The 22,073-nt window shown below is 42.0% G+C and overlaps 1 protein-coding gene across 2 annotated transcripts; it reads right to left on the bottom strand.

The window, feature by feature from the left end:
- Nucleotides 1–215: 215 nt before the first annotated feature.
- Nucleotides 216–18,448, bottom strand: VSIG4 (V-set and immunoglobulin domain containing 4). Of its 2 annotated transcripts, XM_033202102.1 has the most exons (8): nucleotides 18,267–18,448; nucleotides 11,970–12,326; nucleotides 10,962–11,243; nucleotides 6,518–6,580; nucleotides 5,922–5,999; nucleotides 3,501–3,605; nucleotides 1,320–1,341; nucleotides 216–979 (listed from the first exon to the last, which is right to left on the bottom strand). In XM_033202102.1, the coding sequence occupies exons 1-8, from the start codon at nucleotides 18,334–18,336 to the stop codon at nucleotides 742–744; spliced, it is 1,215 nt and encodes a 404-aa protein (XP_033057993.1). In that variant the 5' UTR covers nucleotides 18,337–18,448; the 3' UTR covers nucleotides 216–741. The 2 variants fall into 2 exon arrangements, with proteins under 2 accessions (XP_033057993.1, XP_033057992.1); XM_033202101.1 differs by lacking the exon at nucleotides 10,962–11,243 and having other exon boundaries at nucleotides 18,267–18,445.
- Between the last annotated feature and the right edge of the window lie 3,625 nt (nucleotides 18,449–22,073).

The following is a 22,073-nucleotide window of genomic DNA, read 5'->3' as shown; positions in this document are numbered from 1 at the left end:
AAGGGAAGCCAGGGGAGTACTGTTTAATCAGGTATTCACTGTGCTCCAGCTGGGCTTACCAGTGGAGTGAAGTAGGAGTGGCATGTGTGGGAAGGGAAAAGACCAAAAAAGCAAAAGTGACATCCATACTCTCAGGGGCCCCAGCCTTCTTAACTAGTCTCACTTTAATTACTTTTAGTAGTTCCTACCATACTGTGAGAGAAGACCAACATGACTGAAGTTGCTGTTGTGATTATTTATTGAGCACCAGAAGAAAGTCAGAACATTAGACTTACAGTGTAGGAGCAGAACTGAACCCTGGTCTGTGAAATGACAATTTCAATTAAAAACTCTCTGGCCCTGAAGAAAGAGAAATGATCCTGGATACAACTGGTCCTCTGAGCTGGCAGAACTGAGCCTCCCTCTGGTCTTCTGGTGGCAAGATGCCAAAGTTGAATAGTGTCTGTAGGCATGATGACCAAGTCCCAGTGCTATGGGCATCTTCCCTCTAGTATTTAGAGAGGAGTACCAGAAGCCCCCAGCAGAGATACTAGAAGGGCACAAGGCCAAATCCAGCAGCTGGCTTACTTGAGATGCATCTGGCAAATTCTAAGGCAAAGCCAGTGACTCCCAGGGGCCCCAGTGTTGGCAGGGCAGACACTTTGGGCTATCCAGGAAGAGATGTAGCAGGGAAGAAGGCCATGCAGAAGGCAAGGACTGAATAGGCAATTATGTCAGCAGATCCTGGCCTAGTGGGCATTTTTAACAGGCAGTCTTGCCCTCAGTGGCCAGAAACTCATAATCCAGAGGAACTGTATCCAGTAGGTGGGCGTAGTCACCATTGATCTGGGCGATGATCTGGTACTCTTGTCCTATGCAGGGCTCATCAGAGTAGTTGTTGCCCAGATTCTGAGAAGCTGGTTCATCACTGGGGCAGCCACTTGCGAAGATGGCCACCCTCATGGTATCTCCAGAGTCGTTGGCCTCTCTGGCATGCACCCTATGGCCCAAGAACCCACCACCCATAAGAAGGGGCTTGGGGCTGATGTCCTGGTTTCCCACCCTTCTGCCTGAATTCTTGCCAATTAATTAGCAGGATCCTGCCACCCAGGGATTCTGGAAGCAGAAGGCAGATGGATCTAAATTATCCTTTGTGTTCAGGGGGCCACAACAACCTCAGGAGGTGCCTGAGAGAGGGAAGACAGCTATGTCCTGACTCTGAAGGCCTCTGGCCTTAGGACTGGGTCTGTGCCACACCCCCCCTTCCTCCATGTTTCCTGCCAGTAATCAAAATTGAGGGCAGGGACGGGGTAAAAATGGAAGAGGAGAGGCTTTCTTACCTGGCCGCTTCATAGACATGCTCTAGAAAAGAAGGAGGAATCATGTCAAAAGTTTTCATGGCAAGTGGACAAAGGTCAAGCATGGATCCCGGGTACCAGTCAAAAGATGAGGGAAGGGTACAGAGGAGGGAATTTTAATATGTCTCAGCTTTCCAACACCTCGTAGGTATTGGGGAGGTGAATTGAAACACAGAGATGCAAATTTATCAGGTAAAGGAAGGGGAAGCACACATGGTCACTATCCCTTTTGTCATCTTGGACTCAGGATATTGGGCTGGAGCAGTTTCTGGGTATGGGTGCAGGGAGGGCACTGGAACTGGACCTGCTCTTTACCCAGGAATCTCCCCCAAGGATCCCCAGAGAGTCCTTGTGGGAAACTTGACTGTAAGGCCGGATACCAGGAAGAAGGGGCTAGATTAGTCTGATGCCGATGACCATGACCCAAGCCACTCCCAAATGCACTCACTCCCACCATATACCCAGGAAAAACCATGGTATTGGTCACTATTGCCCCCTAGAGTCTGTGGAGGAGGAATGTCCTATATTCCATACAGGTTCAAAGGCTTAGGTTGGTGCAAAGACAGATGTTTCTTGGTACTGCCCTCTAGGTGCTTATAATTTTTCGGGGATGCAACTGGAAATTCAAGCATTAAACAACAAAAAAGTAAACAAGAGAAACCACAGGAATTCTGCCTTATGGTAGAGCCCTGCATTTCTGTGTCTTGCCTCCCCCATTGGCCTATGAGCACCTGTACTGCAAGGGTCATGTCTTTTTCATCTTAATATGCCCAGCACCTGTCACACAATAGGTGCTCAGTAATTATGTTAAATTAAATCGATGCCCTGAGGCCGTCTCCCTTATAGAAAGATAGGAAAGAGGAATTTTTGGAAATGAGACTAGGTGTAAGGAAGTGGTGGGGGTTGAGAAAATTGGCTAGAGCCACATCACAGAGAGCCTTGAATAGAATGCTGCATTTTGACCTATATCCCCTGGGCCATAAGCAACCATGGAAGGTTTTTGAGAGAGAAACAATTTAATGTGGTTAGCGTTTATGCCTAGCCTCATCAAGACTATACGAGAATACTTTCATTTTAGTGCCCCTGGGATTTGTGGTCATGTGAGGTATCTGCTATCAAGTTCAGCCTCATGGTGATAGCCATGCTAACTGGCAAAAGCCAGAGCTTATAATTGAAACCTGGGAGGAGATATTCAAGGACCCATGGTAGTAACCAGGCTATTTTGGAGTAAGAGATAGTACAGAGAATAAGACAAACTGACGTTAGGCAAAATGACTAGTGCACTGGGCATTGAGAGATAGCTAGTATTTTTTTTTTTTTTTTTTTCCTTTTAGAAACAAGCATCCCAAGTTTTTTTTCCTCCTTGGTTGGTTCATAGTTTTTAAATGGCTCTGACAACTGTGCTGTCATTATGCCACTTCCATGCTTGAAAAAATTGGTAATTTTTAGTACACTTGCAAGGCCTGGTGAAGAAAGTCCAAATTAGTTAACCTGGCGTTTAAGGCCTTCTATAATCAGGAATAAGCTTTCCTTTCCCATTGCACTTCTCTGTTGCCCATCTACAGAAGTTTTCTTTATTGATGACCCCACTCTTAGTTGTCTTTTAGGCCCTTACAACTTTGCTGATGTAGTTCTCTCTTCTTGAAATATTGTTTCCTTACAAATTGTTTTCATCCTCCAAAATGTGGTCTAAGATATTATTCCTTCTGAAATCCCTTGCTAATTACTCAAGCCTTAAATGGCTCTCTTTTCCTCTGGATCCCTTTAGCATTGATTGTCTTCTCTAGTTTTTGAGCTTATAGCCTCTATTGCTATATATTGTTATTGATAAATTCCATGTTTCTACCTTGAATCTCCTAAATAAATTGTAAGCAACTCGAGGGCAGGGATTGTGACTTCTCCTTCTCTTGTATCATTACAAGGTGACTCATTAGAAAGATGGCTGTACTTGACTGAGTACCAAAGCCTAGTGCTTTTAGTTCCATAAGTCTTATGCCATTGTTTGCTTGAACATCTGTCTCCCTGCACCCCAACCTTCACTCCCAAACTAGGCTGGGAGCTTCTTGAAGTGCCTAACACAATGCCTGATACAGAATTTAGGCTCAAGTATACTGACAGAAAGAATAAATGAGCCAAAGCCACCTTCTCATATTCATGACTAACCTTGTTGGGATGTCTTCCGACAGAGCATGATATAGGCCATGGTAAAAACCACCATACAGCACAAAGAGATGATGAGGATGATGGCAAAGATAGGCAGGCTCTTTCCTAGACGATAAAACAAGATCAAGTGGTATTTGGTTGAAAATAAGGCCAGAAACAAAAACTCTAAGGAATAACCCAGACTAGGCCAAGCCTTTTTCTTTTTCATTTTCCATATTCTGTTAACCTTCTTAGCTAGCCAGAGAGAAAAAACTCCAGGCACATGAGAAAAACTTGAGAAAGGATGCCATGTGTAAATAGGTTCTTACAGACTCAATGGTGGGCTGATTGGCCTGGGCATTTGAGCTAGTTGTTCATGCTTTCTATAGGACCAAGACAGAAGGTTTTCACCTTCCCTTAGAAAAAAGAAAATAATATTCTGACTTTCCAGCTTCACCAAAAATGCTACATACCTATTAAGATTCTGATCAGTTACTTCTAGCCACAAAGATTCTTCCCATCACACTCTCTGGTCAAGTCCCCAGCTTCCTTCTTTATCAAAACATATTTCCACTGAGCCACTTGAGACACATATTCCCATTATGCTTAAAAGCTGAAAGAATCAACTGAACTGGGCTTCCAGTCCTAGATCTCTTATTTACTTGCTATATGACTATGGTAGGCAGAATAATGGTCCTCTAAAGATATTCACATCTACATTCCTGGAACCTGTCCATATGTAAGTTTACATAGTAAAAAGGAACAGAGATTTGAGAATGCTACATTGTTAGTTTTGAAAATGGAGGAAGGGGGCCATAACCCAAGGAATGTGGGTAGCTTCTATAAGCCAGAAAAGACAAGGAAATTAATTCTTCTCCAAACTCTCCAAAAGGAACACAGTCTTGCTGACTGACATTTTGATTTTAGCTCAATGATAATTGTGTCAGACTTATTTCCAGAAGTGGAAGATAATATATTTATACTGTTTTAAGATATTAGGTTTGGGTAAGTTTTTACAGCAGCCATGGAAAAATGAATACAGTGACCTTAGACAAAACTTAGTTTTGTCACTAGGCCTTAGTTGCCCCATAAGTTCAATGAAAAGATTGAATGATATCTACTGCACTTTTAGCTATAATATTCTGAATCTAAGAAGCTAAGTCAGGTGATAGAGAGGTGTAAGGAAAGGAACCTCAGTGCACTTAGGATTTGTTGCTGCAACTGGCTTGTTTTCATGAGACTCTAAGATATCGTGTCCTAGGAATCCAGTATTTGTGGTCCTCAGAGTGTCTTGTTGGAACTGAGAGAACTCAAGTTATAAGCTGGTACAAATCGAAGAAATATTCTCTTTTGAAGAGAGTCAAGTACTAAAAACTTGGTAGAGAAAATAGGTCGCAGACTTAATATCTAAGAACTTAGACTTTGCCCAAGGTTGTTTTCTCATTTTTCCAAACCAACTCCCTATGAGGCATTTTCTAACTTCTCTTCTCCCAATAGATGTTCTTCTGGGACAGGAATGGAACTATGGAAGTCTTGAAGCCAAAGATGGCAATGCAAATGTGGCACATAAAACAGGCTTGAGTGCTGCCCAGAGATAGCCAAAAAGCTCTACAATCAGGAAAGGAGAGGTACAAAGAGCATTTGGAAGTCCACTCTCAATTATACACAGGCAGAGAATGAGTACCAGGAGTGATAGTTATCAAACTATTTAATTCCAACCAATCACAACAGATACCTACTGTAGACTTGGAGTCTTAGAGATTCTTTGGTATACCTTTTGTTGCATGACCATGGGGGTGGTCTAGAGAGTTCTGAGGAATGGGACAAGGCGGCCCCAGGTAATAATGGAGGGTTCAGGGGTTAGGGGAGCAGCTAATTATCAACTGGTGTGAGAGTGTTCTATTATTTCAATAGTCAATGTGGTCATGTCAATGCACACCAACTGACTATCAGATGCAGGTGAAACACAAAAGATTTATCTGGGATTTGAATCTCTGAGACCCTGACTTGGGAATCTTCAAGGCCTTGGAGGAATCAGAAATCAGCTTCAAGTGACTTGAAGAGCCCTGGTTAAGAGCTCAAGCGATGACGCTCTGCCATTATCTTTACCTGGCTGAGGTCATAATGTCATAATGTCTCTATCCCTATTTCTTGCTCAGAATGTTTGGAAAGTATATTACTATGGCAACAGATAACTAAATAAAGGACACATTTATCACTCCCCTTAACCTCACTCTGACTTCGCTCATCCCTGGATCTGTATCTCTCTCTCTCTACATCCCACCCACCTTACCCATCCTCAGTGTCCTTGATCATTGCTTGGCACATAGCAGGTAATGACTTGCAGAGTTCAATGCTGTACATCAGTGTGCATAATGGAAAGTTTTGGTCACAAAGCTTAGAGTCAAGAAGAAAAGATAGAAATCCTGAGAATATTTTTACCTGGCCCAGCACTGGTTGCTCCAAGGTAGCCATCCACGTCAGTGGTCCAGTCCCAGGATTGCTTCACTGTAGATGTTGCTATGAATATAGAGAATAGGGTGGGAGATCTCTCTTCTATCAAAAAGCTGAGAGGTAGGAGATGGTTGCAAAGGTTGGAGTCCTTCTCTGGCCATTTGTGCTGTACTTACCAGAGTCCCTGGCCATGTTATCAACCACTAGTACCATGAGATGAGGCATCCTCGTTTCTTACTTTAGGTGTGGGTAGTGAGAAGAAGTCCCATAGAGGGGAGGTAATACACCCAAAGTCACACAGCAAGTCAAACTAGGAGCAGAACGGAATTGGTGTTCTCTTTTTTTTGTATTTCCAATGGGAGTATTCTAACTCTCTCTTTCCTTTTGCCTCAGAAGTTTTCACAAAGAAAAGTATATATTCATCATTGTTGCCTTTCTTTTGTTTCCATTCCTTTACTGCTATGTGTTCGCTGAGGAACCAATTGACTGTTTATTAGCCATTCAATGGCATTGTGATTCCTTCCTTGGCTACCATGACACCATTTTGGACCTCTACTACTTCCTCAAACAATAGTAAAACTCACCTTTCAAGGGGTGTCTCATGGTTGTAGGTGCCTCAGTCTTGGTCTTGAGTAGTTTTGGGGAGTCTGTAAGGAAAAGGGAACCGATTCAAGGGATCTTGTACCCTTGGGTAAATAGTTTAATGCCCTAGGGAAAGAGGAAGTAAGTAAAGGCCATTCAGTTCCATACTTGGACCTGTCTCAACACTTCTGTCATGATGCTGGTAAGTTCTGTGTTGCTTGTTCACTTTTCATACATCAATCAAGGACAGAGTTTTAAACCCAAGATTAATAGATCTGGAAGGAACTTGTATCTAGAGTTCAGAGGGTGAGTCAACTTGGATGGGAAAATATATTTTATTTTTTACTAACTTCTAACTGAGACCTAGTAGTTAATTCTCTTGAGAGAAACTTGGCAAGTATCATAAAGAAGGTGGCAATGGGTGACATCAGTGAAAATGGTGGCATAATAACCTCCAGAAATTTACCTTTTAACAACATCAGTGAAATAATGCAAAATTTGACATAATCAACTTTTTTTTTAGAATTTTGCAAAATAGCCAAAGGTTTGCAGCACCTTAGAGAGAATTTATGGAAGAAAAATATCCCAGTTTTGGTAGGAACAGCAAGCTTTATGTTGTTTTAACTTATCCTTGTCTGCTTACCCCTTCTACCTCAGAGGTAATCTTGAATATGCAACCCCATTCCAGGTGCTGGAGTGGGCCCAACAAACTTCATTTTTGAACAGTTGCCATTATTTGGCCTGTCTGGTGGTTCCCTGAAAGACCTGACTCAAAAGACTTGTTTTATTGGTAACCCAGTGCTAAGAGCCTCTCCCCAGGGATGGGGTAGCATTTGTCACACAGCTGCCTGAGACAATGGATAATAGGTGAGAGAAACAAAAACAAAAGCAAAAACAAAACAAAACAAAATAAAAAACAAAAATCTAACCAAAATAGCCTTAAAAACGGTTGAGGAATAAGATTTCCATAGGGATTTTGAAGAGTTCTGACACAGTTCTGGGAAAGTAGAAGGCCACACACAAGCACAGGGCCATGTACCTGCTCAGGAAAGACATGAGAAAGCCATAAGCTCCTCCCTCTTGCTAGCAGAGGAAACAGCATGCTCCGTTTTAGATGTGGAGAAACATATTAGTAGATAAAGCTGGATAGGTAGGCTGAAAACAGACTAAAAGAGTTTGGGCTTTGTTCTTTGGTTGGAAGGATCCATGGGGTGTAACAGAAGGTTACACCTTTTGAGAAAGGTTTACTTTCTTTTGAGAAAGGAAGCAAAAATTGTTCAGCCTCTTTTTCTGGAAATAATTTTGACAACAATGTGGTAGGATTTTCAAAGATGAGGCAATAGCATATTTTGCCCATTCATTAACAAATACAATATTCGTCTAGTGTCTAGTGTCTTCTTTGTGCCAAATACTTTGCTGGGCTCTGGAGAACAGTCATGAAGTAGACAGATAGAATTCTGCACTCTTGAATTTTATAATCTAGTGACATAAAATATATACTCAATAAATATTGAATAAGTTGATGATTTCATAAGAATGTATGAACATGGGGAGAGCATTTAGAAGACGATTGAAATTGTTTTTTAAAAGAGAATATGAGACCATGAGGGTATAGGAAGAGAAAGAAAGAGCCTAATAAGATACCTGATTCAGTAGGTGAATTCACAGCACTTGGTAATCTTGATGATTATTTGACCACGTGAGGTAAAAGAGAAGGAGGAGTCAAAGATACTGCTGTGTTTTCTAACAGGTTTGAGGAACAGGTTTGGTGAGTAAAAGGTACATTCAGTTTTGAACAAGCTGAGATTAGAAATGAAGCTGTCCAGAAGGTAACTAGACACTGGGATCTAGCAGTCAGGAAAAATAATTACAGATAATATTATGGTTTGAGAGTCATCAGCCTGCAGGTGATATTTGAAGCCACAGAAGTAAATAAAATCTCCTGATAATTTAGAAATACATGCAGAGATGAATAAGAATTGAGTCTTTGAGAACATTTACAATTAAGGAGTGAATGAAAAAAGAGCCAGCAAAGGTGTCTCAGAAGGATCATTCAGGAAGGTCTTAGAAGAACCAAGAGAAATTGGTGTCACTGATAGCAGTGACTGAAAGAATACTGAGGAGGAATAAATGGCCAACAGGGACCACTGTCACAGAGATGTTGAGGAGGAAAAGTATGAATGCAGAGGCCTTGGAATTTGGTGATACAGAGGTTAATGATGACCCCAAATTACAAAGTTATGTGTGGTGAATGAATTGAGAGGTTCAGCTGGTGGAAGCTACCTTCATGAGAAGGTTGGTAGTGACCATAGGAGAGATTAGGTGGCAGATGGAGAAAAATATTTTTTAATATAATATATATATATATGTATGTATGTATTAGGCTTGCATACTGACATATATACATATATTATGCATGCATATATATTTGACTTAGGTAGAGGATAAAGGGTGTTGCCGGGCATTGGAGTAGCTGATGTTGAGTTCAGGAGGAGGGGCTTGTTGTGGAGAGGAGCAAAGCATACCTTACTCTGAGCCAAGAGGAAATGGATAAGGAAATATCAAGGCAGAGAGGAGGGTAGTTGATAAATTCACATCTGAAGAGGGCCTGGACCTTCTTACAGAGGAAGGAAGTTACCTATCTTTTAGGAGTAGGGCTGGGGGCCTTAAATAAGGTAGAAATGTTCTGAAAAGCTGCTACAAGGAATGAGACAAAGATAAGCAAATAGATAGACGCACAGTATGGGGGCAGGCAGTGGATGTTGCAGAGCATCGAATTAAAGTGGAGTCAATTCATATCTTTGTTTTGTTTTGTTTGTGAGCAAAGCTCAGCAATCCAAGAACATGAGCAAAAGCAGGGCCTCCAGAGTCCTTCTAGAACTAAAGAACAGTGCATAGTGAGGTGGAAGGGTGAAGGGCTGAGAGTTCCATAGGGCAGAGGTGAAACCGGGAGTCAGACTCAGGGGACAAGGTTGGGTGGACAGGGAGGCAGGTAGAGGTAGCCAGGTAAGATTACCTTGGCTCACAGAGCAGGGAAGAGTGGAAGGCTGAGAATAACTTCCCTGAGCCTCAGTTTTCTTATCAGTAGGGGGCAATGGCGAGCACTGCTTAACAGCACTGTGATAAGCATTGACTGTGAGAAGGAATAGGCAGACGGGTTTACTGTGAGCAAGTTCTTGCCTAGATGGTCTGAGAAGTAACTCACAGAAAGGCGAGAATGTTCAGTTAGTCTCTTTATGAAGTATACATTCTTGGGCTTTCTGGTCATGCCCTGCCCTCTCTGCTTGACCAGACTGTCAGCTCTTAGAGAACTGGGACACTGTTCATATAACTGTTTCAGGGCGGACTACTCTTGTTCCTCCCAAACTAACAAACCATGATCTACAGCACATACATCCTCACTACAGCTTAATTTGGGAAACAAATTCCTCCAGGCAAACACAAGAGTCTCAAACCAACATCAGTCTCCTAGCCCAAATGGTAATAAGCCATTTGGGCTAGCTTTACGTCCTCTCCTTATACAGATCTATCCTCAGAAGACAATAATTTTCAGATGGTTCTGAGGGCAATTCCCTAAAATCAGTTAGTTTCCAACATGTTTTGGGCAATGGTGATCTTGTTGGGGTGTCTTTCTTTCCAAGGAGATCTCTTGAAAGCTAAGAAAACTCATCTGGACGCATCACTGCTGGACTCTTCATTTAAGCCTCAGCTTACAGTGTTTATATGCATAGTTCGTAGTGCTCCCAGGACAGTGCTGTAAGAAATAGTCAAATCTTGATGAACCAGAACCCATCTTCAAGGATACTTCAACCAGAACTTGTATTGGCTTTACAATGAAGTGGGGGAGGGAAGTTAAAAGAAAGCATGTAAATATATTAGGTCAAGCCTAATCAAAGAAGCAAAACAATAACCAAACAAACAGAACACACAAACAAACAAAAAACAACAGCTTTCGAAGGGTGCTCAGGATCTGATATAGATTCAACCATGAGAAACAATCAGACATAGTAGAAAGAGCATGAAATCTGAGTGCAATTCCAGATTTATACTTCCTTGCTGTGAGACCACGGGCAAGTAGATTCCCTTTCTGACTCTATTTCCTCTTCTGTAAAGTAAGAGTAATGATAACTATCTCATGGGACAGTTGTGGCGATTCAATGAGAAAATATGTGTCAAATTCTTGTACTTTGTGTCTGGCAAATACAATGTGCTAGTAAATCTCACTCTTTCCTTCACTGTCTTTATCTACTTAACCTATGGCATGACGGGCAATGTCTCTATCCCTGTTGTCCCCAGTCCCATTTTTTTTTTTTATTTGGGATTGTATAACCATTGCCTGCTTGGGACCCTATTCTCCCAATTCTTATTTTGCATAAGGGTACATTTGAGGTGTCTTTGGTTCAAACTGGTCTGTTAAGCTGCTCACCAGGAGAGAGGGCCACTCACCTTTGACCACAAACTTCACAATGTCGCTGTGCTGCTCAGAGCCAACCCGGCCCTTGGCAGTACAGAAATACGAGCCCGAGTCAGCTACCACTGCAGGCTTGAAAAGTAAGGTACTTAAGGTTGCTACTTTGATGGGTTCCTGGTTATTAGTCTGTTCCTTATACCAAATATAACTGATGGGAGGAGAACCCTGAGCCTTGCATTGAAGGCTAATCCTCATTCCCTGGGGCACTGTGAAGCCATAACCGCTGCCAGTTGTCACTGTGGGCTTGGAGACAGAGACTGTGAAGAAAAGACAAGACAGGAAACTCTGGGCAGTCATAAGGATATGGGACCACAAGACCGAGTCACTCTTTTTGGGCATAAGAGCATGCATATATCTGCAACTGGAACTAAAGGGGGCTTCTGACGTTGGAGGAAATAAGAAGGAAATGGCAATACAAACAAAATGGCTTCCTTTGAAGGTAAGTACTTTTTGGTATTACCTGGGATTTTGGAATATTTGGAAGTAAAATCAACTGACCTTTAAAAATAATGTAGTTTGTTCTGGGGCTCAAGTTTTGAGTTTGGATTACCTGCAGTTGTGGATTTTCAGGGCCAGACCTTTGTAAAATTGTCCACCAAGCAAACTTATCCTGGCTAACCTCTGCCTCTCATCCCCAGAGCTTCTCTATCAGCATCTATCTACAAATTAAATATACTCATTTTGAGTTGTAAATCCCAGAGCCCAAGCAGGGTAACTAGGCTATGGATGCTGGCATTTCTGGGACACTTGAAGGGATACAGATTTGCAGGTCAGGAACCGTTCCCAGCATTTCTTAAATTTAACCATGGGAATGCTAACCCTAATAATTCTTTGCCTGTCCACTTTCTCTGATAAGCACATATACCTGTGGAGAGCCTCTGTATAGATAAACAAAGGCCTCTGGGTTTTTCAGGAGTTTCTAGAATTACATCCACTATTGATTCATTGATTATCAGTACTTTTCTACCCCCATAGTGACTCACGTTTCTGGACACGGAGCTCAGTAATCTCATCTCTCACTACTTGGTTGCCATCAGGAGTCTGCCAGGTGACTTCACACGTGTAGTAGCTCTGGTCATCCATCTCCAGGGTGCTCAATTGGAGGGATACATCTCCTGGAACCTTTTGGCTCACATGCAGGCGGCCCTGGTACTTTGCCTGCTGGATATGGTCTCCAGAAGAGTCACGTAGGAAGATGGTGACAGGGTCTGAGCCACGTTGTACCAACCACTTCACCAAGACTTGGGTGTAGCCTTGCAAGGGGCCATAGGTGCAAGGAATATTCACATCCCCTTTCCAAGGTCCTGTTATGCTCTCTGGCACTTCCAGGATGGGACGTCCTGAAGAGGCAGAACAGAGGAAAGAAGCAAACATAGATGGCATACCTGTCTGGCAACTAAGGTGGCAACGACAGACCTCAAAAGGTTTCTGAGAAAAAACACTCAACTTTCTTTCTATCACACTTTTGTGTACCTGTGCCCTTTTGCTCTTTGCTAGCCTTCTCGTCAATCAGAATCAGTCTTCAGAATGAAAGCCTTTAACATTGTTTAGATTTGTGAGTTTCAAGCCCTTTTTTGTTACTGTGTTGCTATGGAGGTGATCCTAGGTAAGTCACCTTCCTACCATGGAAGATTCATTTACTTCATCTATAATGTGGGGAGTTTGAATGGTAGGTGCCCTAGATATTCTATCAACTCTGTCATTCTGCAAATCCATGAAAAACATTTCTTTTCACATTTTCCAAAAGAGATGTGGAAGCAAAAATGCTAAGCATTCGGGTCTGGACTATTTCATTTTTGTAAATATGCACCTGGAGAAAAGTGTAGGCTTTTGAGATCAGCAAGAAAGGGCCTCTGCCCTGTTATTTTCTCTTGTTCCCTTAGAAATACTCAGTGACTGGGGTCCCAACCCTAAGCTGTTCTCTGAAAGACAGGAAAAAGGAAATTCTGAGGGTAGAACCAGCTGAGAGGAAGAAGTCTGGATATACATTTCTGTTTAACAAAATCATTAGTTATTGTTAAATTTGAAACCTGCACTTTGTAAACCTGACTTTTTTTCCCCCTGATTTCTTTTGTTTATTTTCCTTTTGATTTCTCTTAGTTCCTAGCAAGGATATATAGGAAAATTTCATCTTGAGGGGGAAAAGATTGCATCCATTCTTGGTCTAGAGAGGAAAAGGTTCTGAGTGAAATCCTGAAGCTGGCTGTAGTGGGGATGGTGACAGAAACAATGGGAGATTGCTCCTTGGCGTGCTTGAGAAGGAAACACTTAGGGGTGGGGATGGGGGTGGGGGAAGGATGTGGGGATGTTGAAACAACCATTGCCCTCCCATCAGAATTTTCCATCCATAAGCTCTTATTTTGAAGATTTTTTTGTTTTATTTAACTGGGGCCAGGAGTGTGGGGTGGGTATATTTAAGCAATATATTCATATCTCTCCTAAGAGAGGTGGTTTCGAAGATATGAGGTATTACTATTCAGTCATATTTATTCAAATGCTTTTAATTGAGCCTAGAATTCCCAGTATTCAGTCAAGCAAATGGAAGATGACATCTTTTGGATTGGTTGAGTGTATGCTTTCTAACTCCCAGAATGTACTGTCCAGCATCAGGGCTTCTGTTAATAGAGATACTAAAGTCAAGCCTCTAGCCTGTGCCCTCACTAGGGACTCTTAGAACATCAATAGCATATTTTACCCAAGAAAAAACCCTTGAGTAGAAAAGAATAAATAAACATAAGTCCATGTTGCTAGATCCACTACATACTCCCTGGAATGCTTCAAATTTGGCAGAGAGCAGAACTCAGACCTACAAATGGGAATACAAGAGGGGTAGATTTTGGTTAGCCCTATTTTCCTAATTATATTTCTTTTAATGATATTCTTTTCTGCCTTCCACATCGCAGAAGGGATGGTTTGCCTTACAATGGACTTTGTGATTAATCAGAGCTATCTATGGATGAATTAAGCTGTCTGGGGAAGTTCTAGGCTTTGTTTGGGTCTTAGCATTGCTCTTTAAGGTCCCTTCTAATCTTAGGTGGTCCAGTGCTAATAGACTATAATAGAAATAGAAGTTATATGATTATATGTTCCAGCTGGCGGTGAATTTTCACCAGGTAGTAGGTTTCATTGTGCTATAGACAGTTCATACCTCCATGTGATTGCAGATGCAGCTTTTCATTATCATCGACACACATGCCCATGCATATTTTTGGCCACATGCAAGCACAAATATACCATCCTTAAACCCCATGAAAACTATCTAAGCCTCTTGGTTTAATAGGCTATTCCCCATTAATCTTCCTCTGGACTTTCCCAATGTCTCTCCTCTTCTCTGAAAAGCACTCTCACATTCCCCTCTTGGGCAACAAAGCAGCATTCTGCTGTGAGGACATCTGGAGCAGTTGAAAATGCGTTTGTCTATGCATATGCATGTCTTCCTTCTGACCTTAGGGGAGCTGCAAAGCCTGGCTTGTGTTTTCCCTCCCTGGGAATTTGCTGGAAATTCTCACAAAGCTCAGTGTGGCCTATCAAAAAAATTGTTAGTTAGTTTCAATTTCTCAGTTTTGAAAAGTAGGTCAGGCTTGACTCCTCCGTCCCAGAATGAATAGGACAGAGTTTGTAACTAGACTTCCCAAAATGGCATGTTTTCCCCCTTTTACTTATTTTTCTTTTCCTCTCCCTTCTTCCTCCTTTATTTCTTCCACTTTTCTTCCATTATGCTTCTGTTCTTTTTTGTTCCTTCTCCTTTTTCTTATTCTTATCTCCTCTTCCTCCTCCTGCTTCTTAGTTGCATAGAAATTGGATTATAGGTACAGGGCATCACAAGAAAAATGACATTTTACTATTCCTCAGGTTCTTTGATCTCCAAAGTGAAGTAAACCACAATACCACTGACTTTTACCTTCTACCTTTCCTTGTAGTTTTCCTAGAATCCAGTAGGAGCCCCTAATGAGAGCAGGAGGGTAATGAAGGACTGTATTATGTAGTAGGAATACCACTGATGTAAGTGCAAGGTCTGCCTTACCACATATCGCTTTGTGTGACCTTGGGTAAAATAGCAAACCTATCTGAACTTCAGGTAATTATCAGTAAAGTGGAAATAATAATAATGATTGTATAGAGAATAATTGTGAAGGTTAAATGAGTTCATACATGTGAAAGCACCTAGCATGTGGCTGGCATTCAGTGGGTGCTGGATAAATGTCAGTCTTTTCCCATGCCCTAGGTGAAACTTGTTGTAGTTGTCTTAAATTATTCCTATCCTATAGCAGTCTTCAGTATGTCATTCCCTGGATAAACAGATTAATTAGGTTGGAATGTCATCAGCTTTAATATTGACATGAAGGAGAAGTCATCATATGGTAAGGAGCCACTCTCTCCTGTCTGATACAATCTACTGAGTTATGGGCAGGTACTAGGTTGTCTGTGGGTTGTAGGGCAGCAGAGAGGACACAGCAGCCTGTGTCTCCAATAACAGGGCTGTCTTAGCAACCAATGTAAAATGTTGGCCAAATTAAACAATACTCCTGGTTTTCCTGGAAGATTGGGTATGAAAAATCCATTTCGGGAAACCCCTCACCTCCTGGCAGAACACTGTGCCCATTATGGATACCTTAAAACCACCAAATGGCAAGTCACTTGGTATAACAGGGGTTGAGGTACAAAAGAGGATAGAATTTGGAGTCTTCTGGAGTGGCATAGCTGGAAGAGCTTTTAGAAATCACTTAGTTACATTCCCTTATGGTACATATGAGTAAGCTGAAACCCAGAGAGAGGAAGATGTTTACTCAAAGTCACATGGATAGCAAGGTCAAAGCTAGGCCTAGAGGCCTAGAATACAGGTTTTCAGAAGCTAAACTGCTTTCTTACCTTCTTAAATTATTAAACCATCAGTCACAATAGAAACCAGCAACCTCTTACCTGGGTCTACCTGACATGGCTTCTGGATGTTATCTCAGGGTTAGATATTATCCCATGATTGTCTGAAAAAAAATATGCCCCCATCTGCCAGCTGCTTTCTGAAAAATCTTTCCCATAATGCCCAAGCTTTGCTCTGCTCCCTCAGGAAATGTTTGTTTTTCCTTCAAATATTGGCCTTCTTCAGGGGAAGACCAGGGCTGGATATTGACTCAAGGAGCTTTGTTGAGGGAGGATTTGGCTTGAGAAAGAGGGAACAGTATTGAGCTTATTGTGGTCCTGGGTCCCAGCTTATAAAAGCAAATGTCTGACGCCTGTGTAATGGCACTGAAGAAAAGAAAGGCTGAATTTACTAGGTGTGTGCTCCTTTATAAGACCATTCTAGGTCTCTTTCTGAAGCCCCTTCCTCCCGTCATCACAAAGACGGTGACATTTTCCATGTCTCTATCCCATTCCCCTACATGACTGGTTTCTCTCCCTTTCCTGGAATGCCTCCTGGATAGAGGATTAACTTACATATACATGTTTATAAAATGTTTCTGAAATGTTTAAAATGTGTATAAAATATGAAGATTAGAACTTTTAATATTTTGATTATCTTGACATATCTCTTAGCCCCACAAGAAGAGATCAGCAGCTTATTCTGGCCCCTACAGGCTTTTTAGCAGTGAAGTTGCAGTCCCACAGAGCTGTACAGTTGAGAAACCCCTTTGAGGCCAGTCAAATCAACCTCCTCACTGTACAGATGGGCTGGGAACAATGAGGTCCAGGGAGAAGGAAGGTATTATTTACAGCTCAGCATAACCTGAGCCTCAGGTCTATAGTGTAAGATTCTATATACAAATGGAAGGCCTGCTTCCAGGTCTAGAAAAGCTCATAGGCTGGGGAAGGAACAAGAGTGCCCTCCTCTCTCTCTCTCTCTCTCTCTCCCACACACACACACACACGCACACAAGCACAGTATTTAAATTTAACATTTCTAAAATGCTCCCTGAAGCCCCAGGCTTGAGCCCTAGCTCACACCAACAGACTTGGAGAAGGTAGAGAGATACATTATAAAACCTACTAGAGAATGGAAATATGGTAGTTATAGAAAGAAAAATATTTTTTCAGGAGCATTAACTCTGCCACTAATGCTCTTTGGCTTGGGGGCAAATTATTTTTTCTTTTGGTTGACTTAATTCAGAGTCTTTTCTAACTCTGAGGTTCCAGAGTCTGATGGGTCACAGAGCCCCAGGATAGGGTAACCTAATCAGAGTCAGCTATGGAAAGCTGGATTCTTTCTGACCTCACAAGTGACACCAAACTAACACCTATCCAGCCTTTTTCTCTAGGGATGATAGGGAAGCAGCAAAAACCCCCTTTACCCTATATTGGATCTCACTTAGCTGTTACCCAGGTTTAGTTTCCTGAAAATCCATCTCACTTCTCAGGAGTGTAAATGAGGATGGAGCTTCCCAAGCTCCAAGGAAATAATGCGACTATGGAATAGTCCATCCTCCTTTGGGATTTGTATCCAACCCATAAATAGCCCAGACAAATTGAGCCATGTCTATAGGGAAGTGAGTTAGCCCAGGAATGTGTAAGAAACCGAGTCCTATGAAGACCAGTTGAAAAAGCTGGGGCTGTTCAGCTTGGAGGAGAGAAGAGTCAAGGAGATATAATACTTGTCCTCAGGCCTTTGAAGGGCTATCACAGGGCAAGGAAGCATCTATGTTCTGCGTAGCCCCAAGAAGCAAAGCTGGGGCTTTTGTATGGAAGTCAGAGGGAACTGAATTTAGTTCAACACAAATAATAACTTTCTAACAGTTGGAGCTGCTCCTGGATAGACTAGATGGTCTGGGGAGGTAGTGAACACTGAAATCTCAATCACTACTGAATGTTTTTGAGCACTTATTCACGACAATGAAGGGTGGTATAGGTTACTTCTACAATCCTATCCAACTCTTAGAAAACACTCCTTCTTCAGGGGCTATATATTTTGACAGAGACCAAAGCTTGGAAGCAGAGGGGTTAAGTCTAATGGTAGAATTTTAGATGAGAGACAGTAGATGGAGGAAAAATTCAGGTGTCACTGGGAGCCTTCTTGATGCCCCTGAGATACAAGCCCTAGAAAATCATGCAGATGTTTTCCAAGAGAAAAATCCTTTTTCAATTTCTGTCCAAACTTGCCTTCTGACTTCTTCAGCAGACTTCAACTACATCTGTCCCTTTTGCTCAAGGCTGAGAGAACCTGCAGAGTTTGGTTGAGAATACTCACCTGCCCAGCAGGAATAGGCTTTCCTTAGTAGACATTAAACACCAACCCCCTAGCCTTTTGCCTAAGCCAGCAATGGCAGCCAGGCCCCCACTTTCTGCCTTACCATAAGTGTCCACTGTTAGGTGCCCCAGGAGTAGCAGGCCCAGTAAGATCCCCATCATAGCCAGAGCCATTTCTGTCCTTTCTTCCAGCCTCCAGCTACCAAAGAGGCTCAAACTTCTGGTGGCCACCAGTGTTTGTGTGTGTTTACTTCCCCTCCTTCCCTATATCTCTCACTCAAACTCCTAGTCCCATCACACACTCCCCTTCCTTCCCTATTTCAGCACAGGTCATGTGGGATGCCCCCCTTCCCCCACTTTCCTGGGGTTGGAAGTTCCAGGGTAAGTGAAGCAATTCTTCTCCCCTGCTAGGGTATTGGCTTGACTTTCCCTGGAGCCAATGGGGCTCTCTGGTCTTTGATCTCCCAGGCTGTATTTATTTTGAGTCTCCTCCACAAGACTCAGTAGTTGTGGGGGTGACCTTTGGGATGAGTCTTCTCACTCCAGTATGGGAGTGTTTTCCTTTGTGGTGAGCCCAGGGAGAAGGGAACAACTTTGCTGGCCTATCCGATTTTCATCAGTTGTACTGTTAACCTTGCCTGTGCAGCCTATGCAAATGGACAGGGTGTTGGGTCTGGGGTGCCTTTGGGCTTAAGAGTACAACAGCTTAGTGTATTAAAGGGATTTCTACACATCAAAACTTGAATAATTGGCAAGCCAATGGATAAAGCTGTATGGGTGAATATGCCTCATATCTCATATTGGGGAAGCTCTTTGAATCACTTTCTACAATGGCTCCACATCTCTGGTGGTAAGGGAGAATTCATTTTCATTAATATTCTCCATGCTTTTTCATAAGGAATTTATTTATTATTTACTTCTTTTAAGGGAAAGTTAAGCCCAGCCTCCAGTGCAGCAGCCCATTAGTAGTATCCTCTATTAGGTCAAATTTTTCATTGACTTCCAATTGGTACAGGCCCTTGACCTACAATAGAGTGATATGCCTCCTAGCAAAGCTCAACTGCTCCAGAAATTACTCCTCTTCACAGGCCCCAGAGTGACTGTAATTTCATCAGCCGTCTAACTAGGTTTGGCACTGCCCTTTGTCTACTAAGCTTTGAAACTATAAGCACTTTCAAAAGCACAAATGCATCCAAAAAATTCATACTGCACTGTAAGTAGCAAGTAGCATCTAAGCTTAGTTTACTTTTTGATTGAAGGGATAGGAAAGGCCTTGGTCAGGGGAGGGAGGAGTTTGTGCAGAGATGGGGAGTGGGAATATAAAGAAACATACTTGCCAAGGGGTGACTGCATACAGATGATTTGGAGCTTGCATGGGCTAAGGAGACATTCCAGCATTTCAGGACCCATTATTACATGGAATTCTATCAATCACCTCTGCCTCTAGGGCCCAATCCCCCTTGACTGGTTGTTCCTTGTTTTTTGAGTACTGCACTCATTCCATCTCACTGGAACTTTTAGCCATTTTTTCCCACGGGGACTCTCACTCAGGAAACCTGAACTTTGGAGAACCTTCCTTTGATAGTTTTCAACAACACCCTATCGCCACTACACCACCACCCGCCCCCAACACACACACACCCTCCCCTTCCCCACTAAAAAGCCTACAGAACTGGTGTCAATTTTTGCCTGACCAGGTGATTGTGTATGTTTTAAGCTGCCTCTTGCATTTTGTTAGGACCTCCTGGATCTGAAGATAAAGAAATGTCCTGGGGAGTATGCACAACATTACTTCAAGACTGGGAAAGACTTCCAGTCTTGCAGTAGGCTCAGTAGCCCTCTTGATTAGTAAAAGAATTGGACGAGAAGTCAGAAACCTGGGGGTAAGGCTGGCTCTGTGTCTACTTCATTCTGAGGCCTTGAACAAGTCAAATCTCTCTGAACCTCAGCTTCCCTAATTGTAACATGAACATAATTAGACTTTATGCTTGTATCTTCTCAGATTTATAAAAATCAAACTATACTATACATACACTAACAACTGTATAATGATAGTTGCTATTTAAAATCTTTTACTCTTCCAGTCACTGGATTAAGCACCTTGCATGGGTTATTTCCTTTACAACCCCTCAGGTGGGTATTATTGTATGTACTCTTGTATCTCTCTCTACCACACTGAACTCCCTTACACTACTTTTCCTTTTCATTGTAGAGCTCACCACTACTTGACATATTGTATATTTACTGTCTTACTTGTTTGTTTTCCATCTCCAGAATGTAAGACTGGAGTGTAAGGCTTCTGAAGGCAGGAATTTTTGTATGTCCTGTTCATTGTTATATTTCCAGTGCCTAAAACAGTGCCTAACATATAAGACACTCAATAAATATTTGTTGAATGAATGAATTCAATATAACTCCGTTTTGCAAATGTGTCTAAAACCCAGAATAGTGAAATCACTTACTTGTATAGAGGGTGCCTAGACAAGATTCAAACTCCTATTTATATGCCTCCAGAAATGATACTATTAAGTAACACACTATTCTGCTTCATTGATACCTTTAATGACCACTTCTACAACAGTTCCCGATTTTCTATGGATGTTGTGAGGGAGAGAAAAATGTTAGATATGGTCCCTGCATAAGTGAGATTTTAGTGTAAAGGAAAAACAAACACATATGAACACACTAATACAAGGTGAATTCTTAACTTAGCTGTAAAACTTGCGGTTTGGGCAGTATTTAATGAAGGCAATAGTAGCGTGGGAAGGCTTTCCAGGTAAAGTGATGCTAAAACTACCATTTGTAGAACTCCTGCTCTGTGCTGTGCACATTATTCCTAGGCCTTACCTCACAAGGAAGGCATTATGAATAACCTTTCCTTATTGAGAGAACTTAGATCTGGAGGTACCGTGGAACCTGCCCATGGTCACACAACTGATAAATGACAGAAGTGCCACTTACCATCCAAGTTGATGTTTCAAAAAATTGTATCTTTGATCCTCCATGCACCAGGGCATGAGCCAGAAAAGATGAAGTGGTTGAAGAGGAGAGAGGTGGGTACTGACTTTAATTCAGGGAGTCCACCTTTTTCTTATTTTAAACTCAGTGCTTCATGAGATGATAGTGTGCATGTGGTAAGAGTTCACAGGTTGTGGGTGAGCAGCAGAGAAAACGACTCACACCCTTTGAAGTCCAGTATTCAGAGGTCACTGTGGCTGCATATCTATTTATACCCCCATAGGCCACCTTTCTAGACAAAGGTTGGAAGGTCAGATTGGAGAAATTTATCAATGTGTAAACACTATCTGAGACCCTCCTGTGTGTATGTGTACCTTGGGCTTACTGAGCTGGAGGGAAGCAGTGGTACAAAGAGGAAATCCACACAGGCCCTGCTCAAGGACACACACACACCCACACCCACACACACACCCCCACCTATAAATACCACATATAAACATAAATGCACAGATACATATGGTCACACTTTTGTGTATAGCTATACATATGTATATAATATGGCCTTAAGCACAAACATGAGCACATTGATGCACAATACAGAAAATATACAAACAGAGACATGTAAGCACATGGGACACAGACACACAAAATATGCAGGCAAACACACAAATACACATAGACCTGCACATAGACATGAGAAAACAAGCAATTCATACACTGAATCTGGACATAGGCAGATAAAACATGCATATAAGCATATGAACACTTAAATAAAAACACAGATGTAACATACATATACAGAGAAATACACATATAAATATCAACCTAAAGATACATAGAAAGATAAACATGAGGGTTTAGAAGAAAACTAACAATAACAGACCTTACATATTAAGGGACAAAGGAATGGCAGAAACTCTTTTGTGCAATGGGAGTTCAGAGGTGGTAGCAAT

Source organism: Trachypithecus francoisi, unplaced genomic scaffold (genome assembly GCF_009764315.1).
Source record: "Trachypithecus francoisi isolate TF-2019V2 unplaced genomic scaffold, Tfra_2.0 Lachesis_group6, whole genome shotgun sequence".
Lineage (NCBI taxonomy): Eukaryota > Metazoa > Chordata > Mammalia > Primates > Cercopithecidae > Trachypithecus > Trachypithecus francoisi.
Note: the sequence above shows the minus strand (reverse complement) of the source record. Positions and strands in the feature narration are given on the sequence as shown.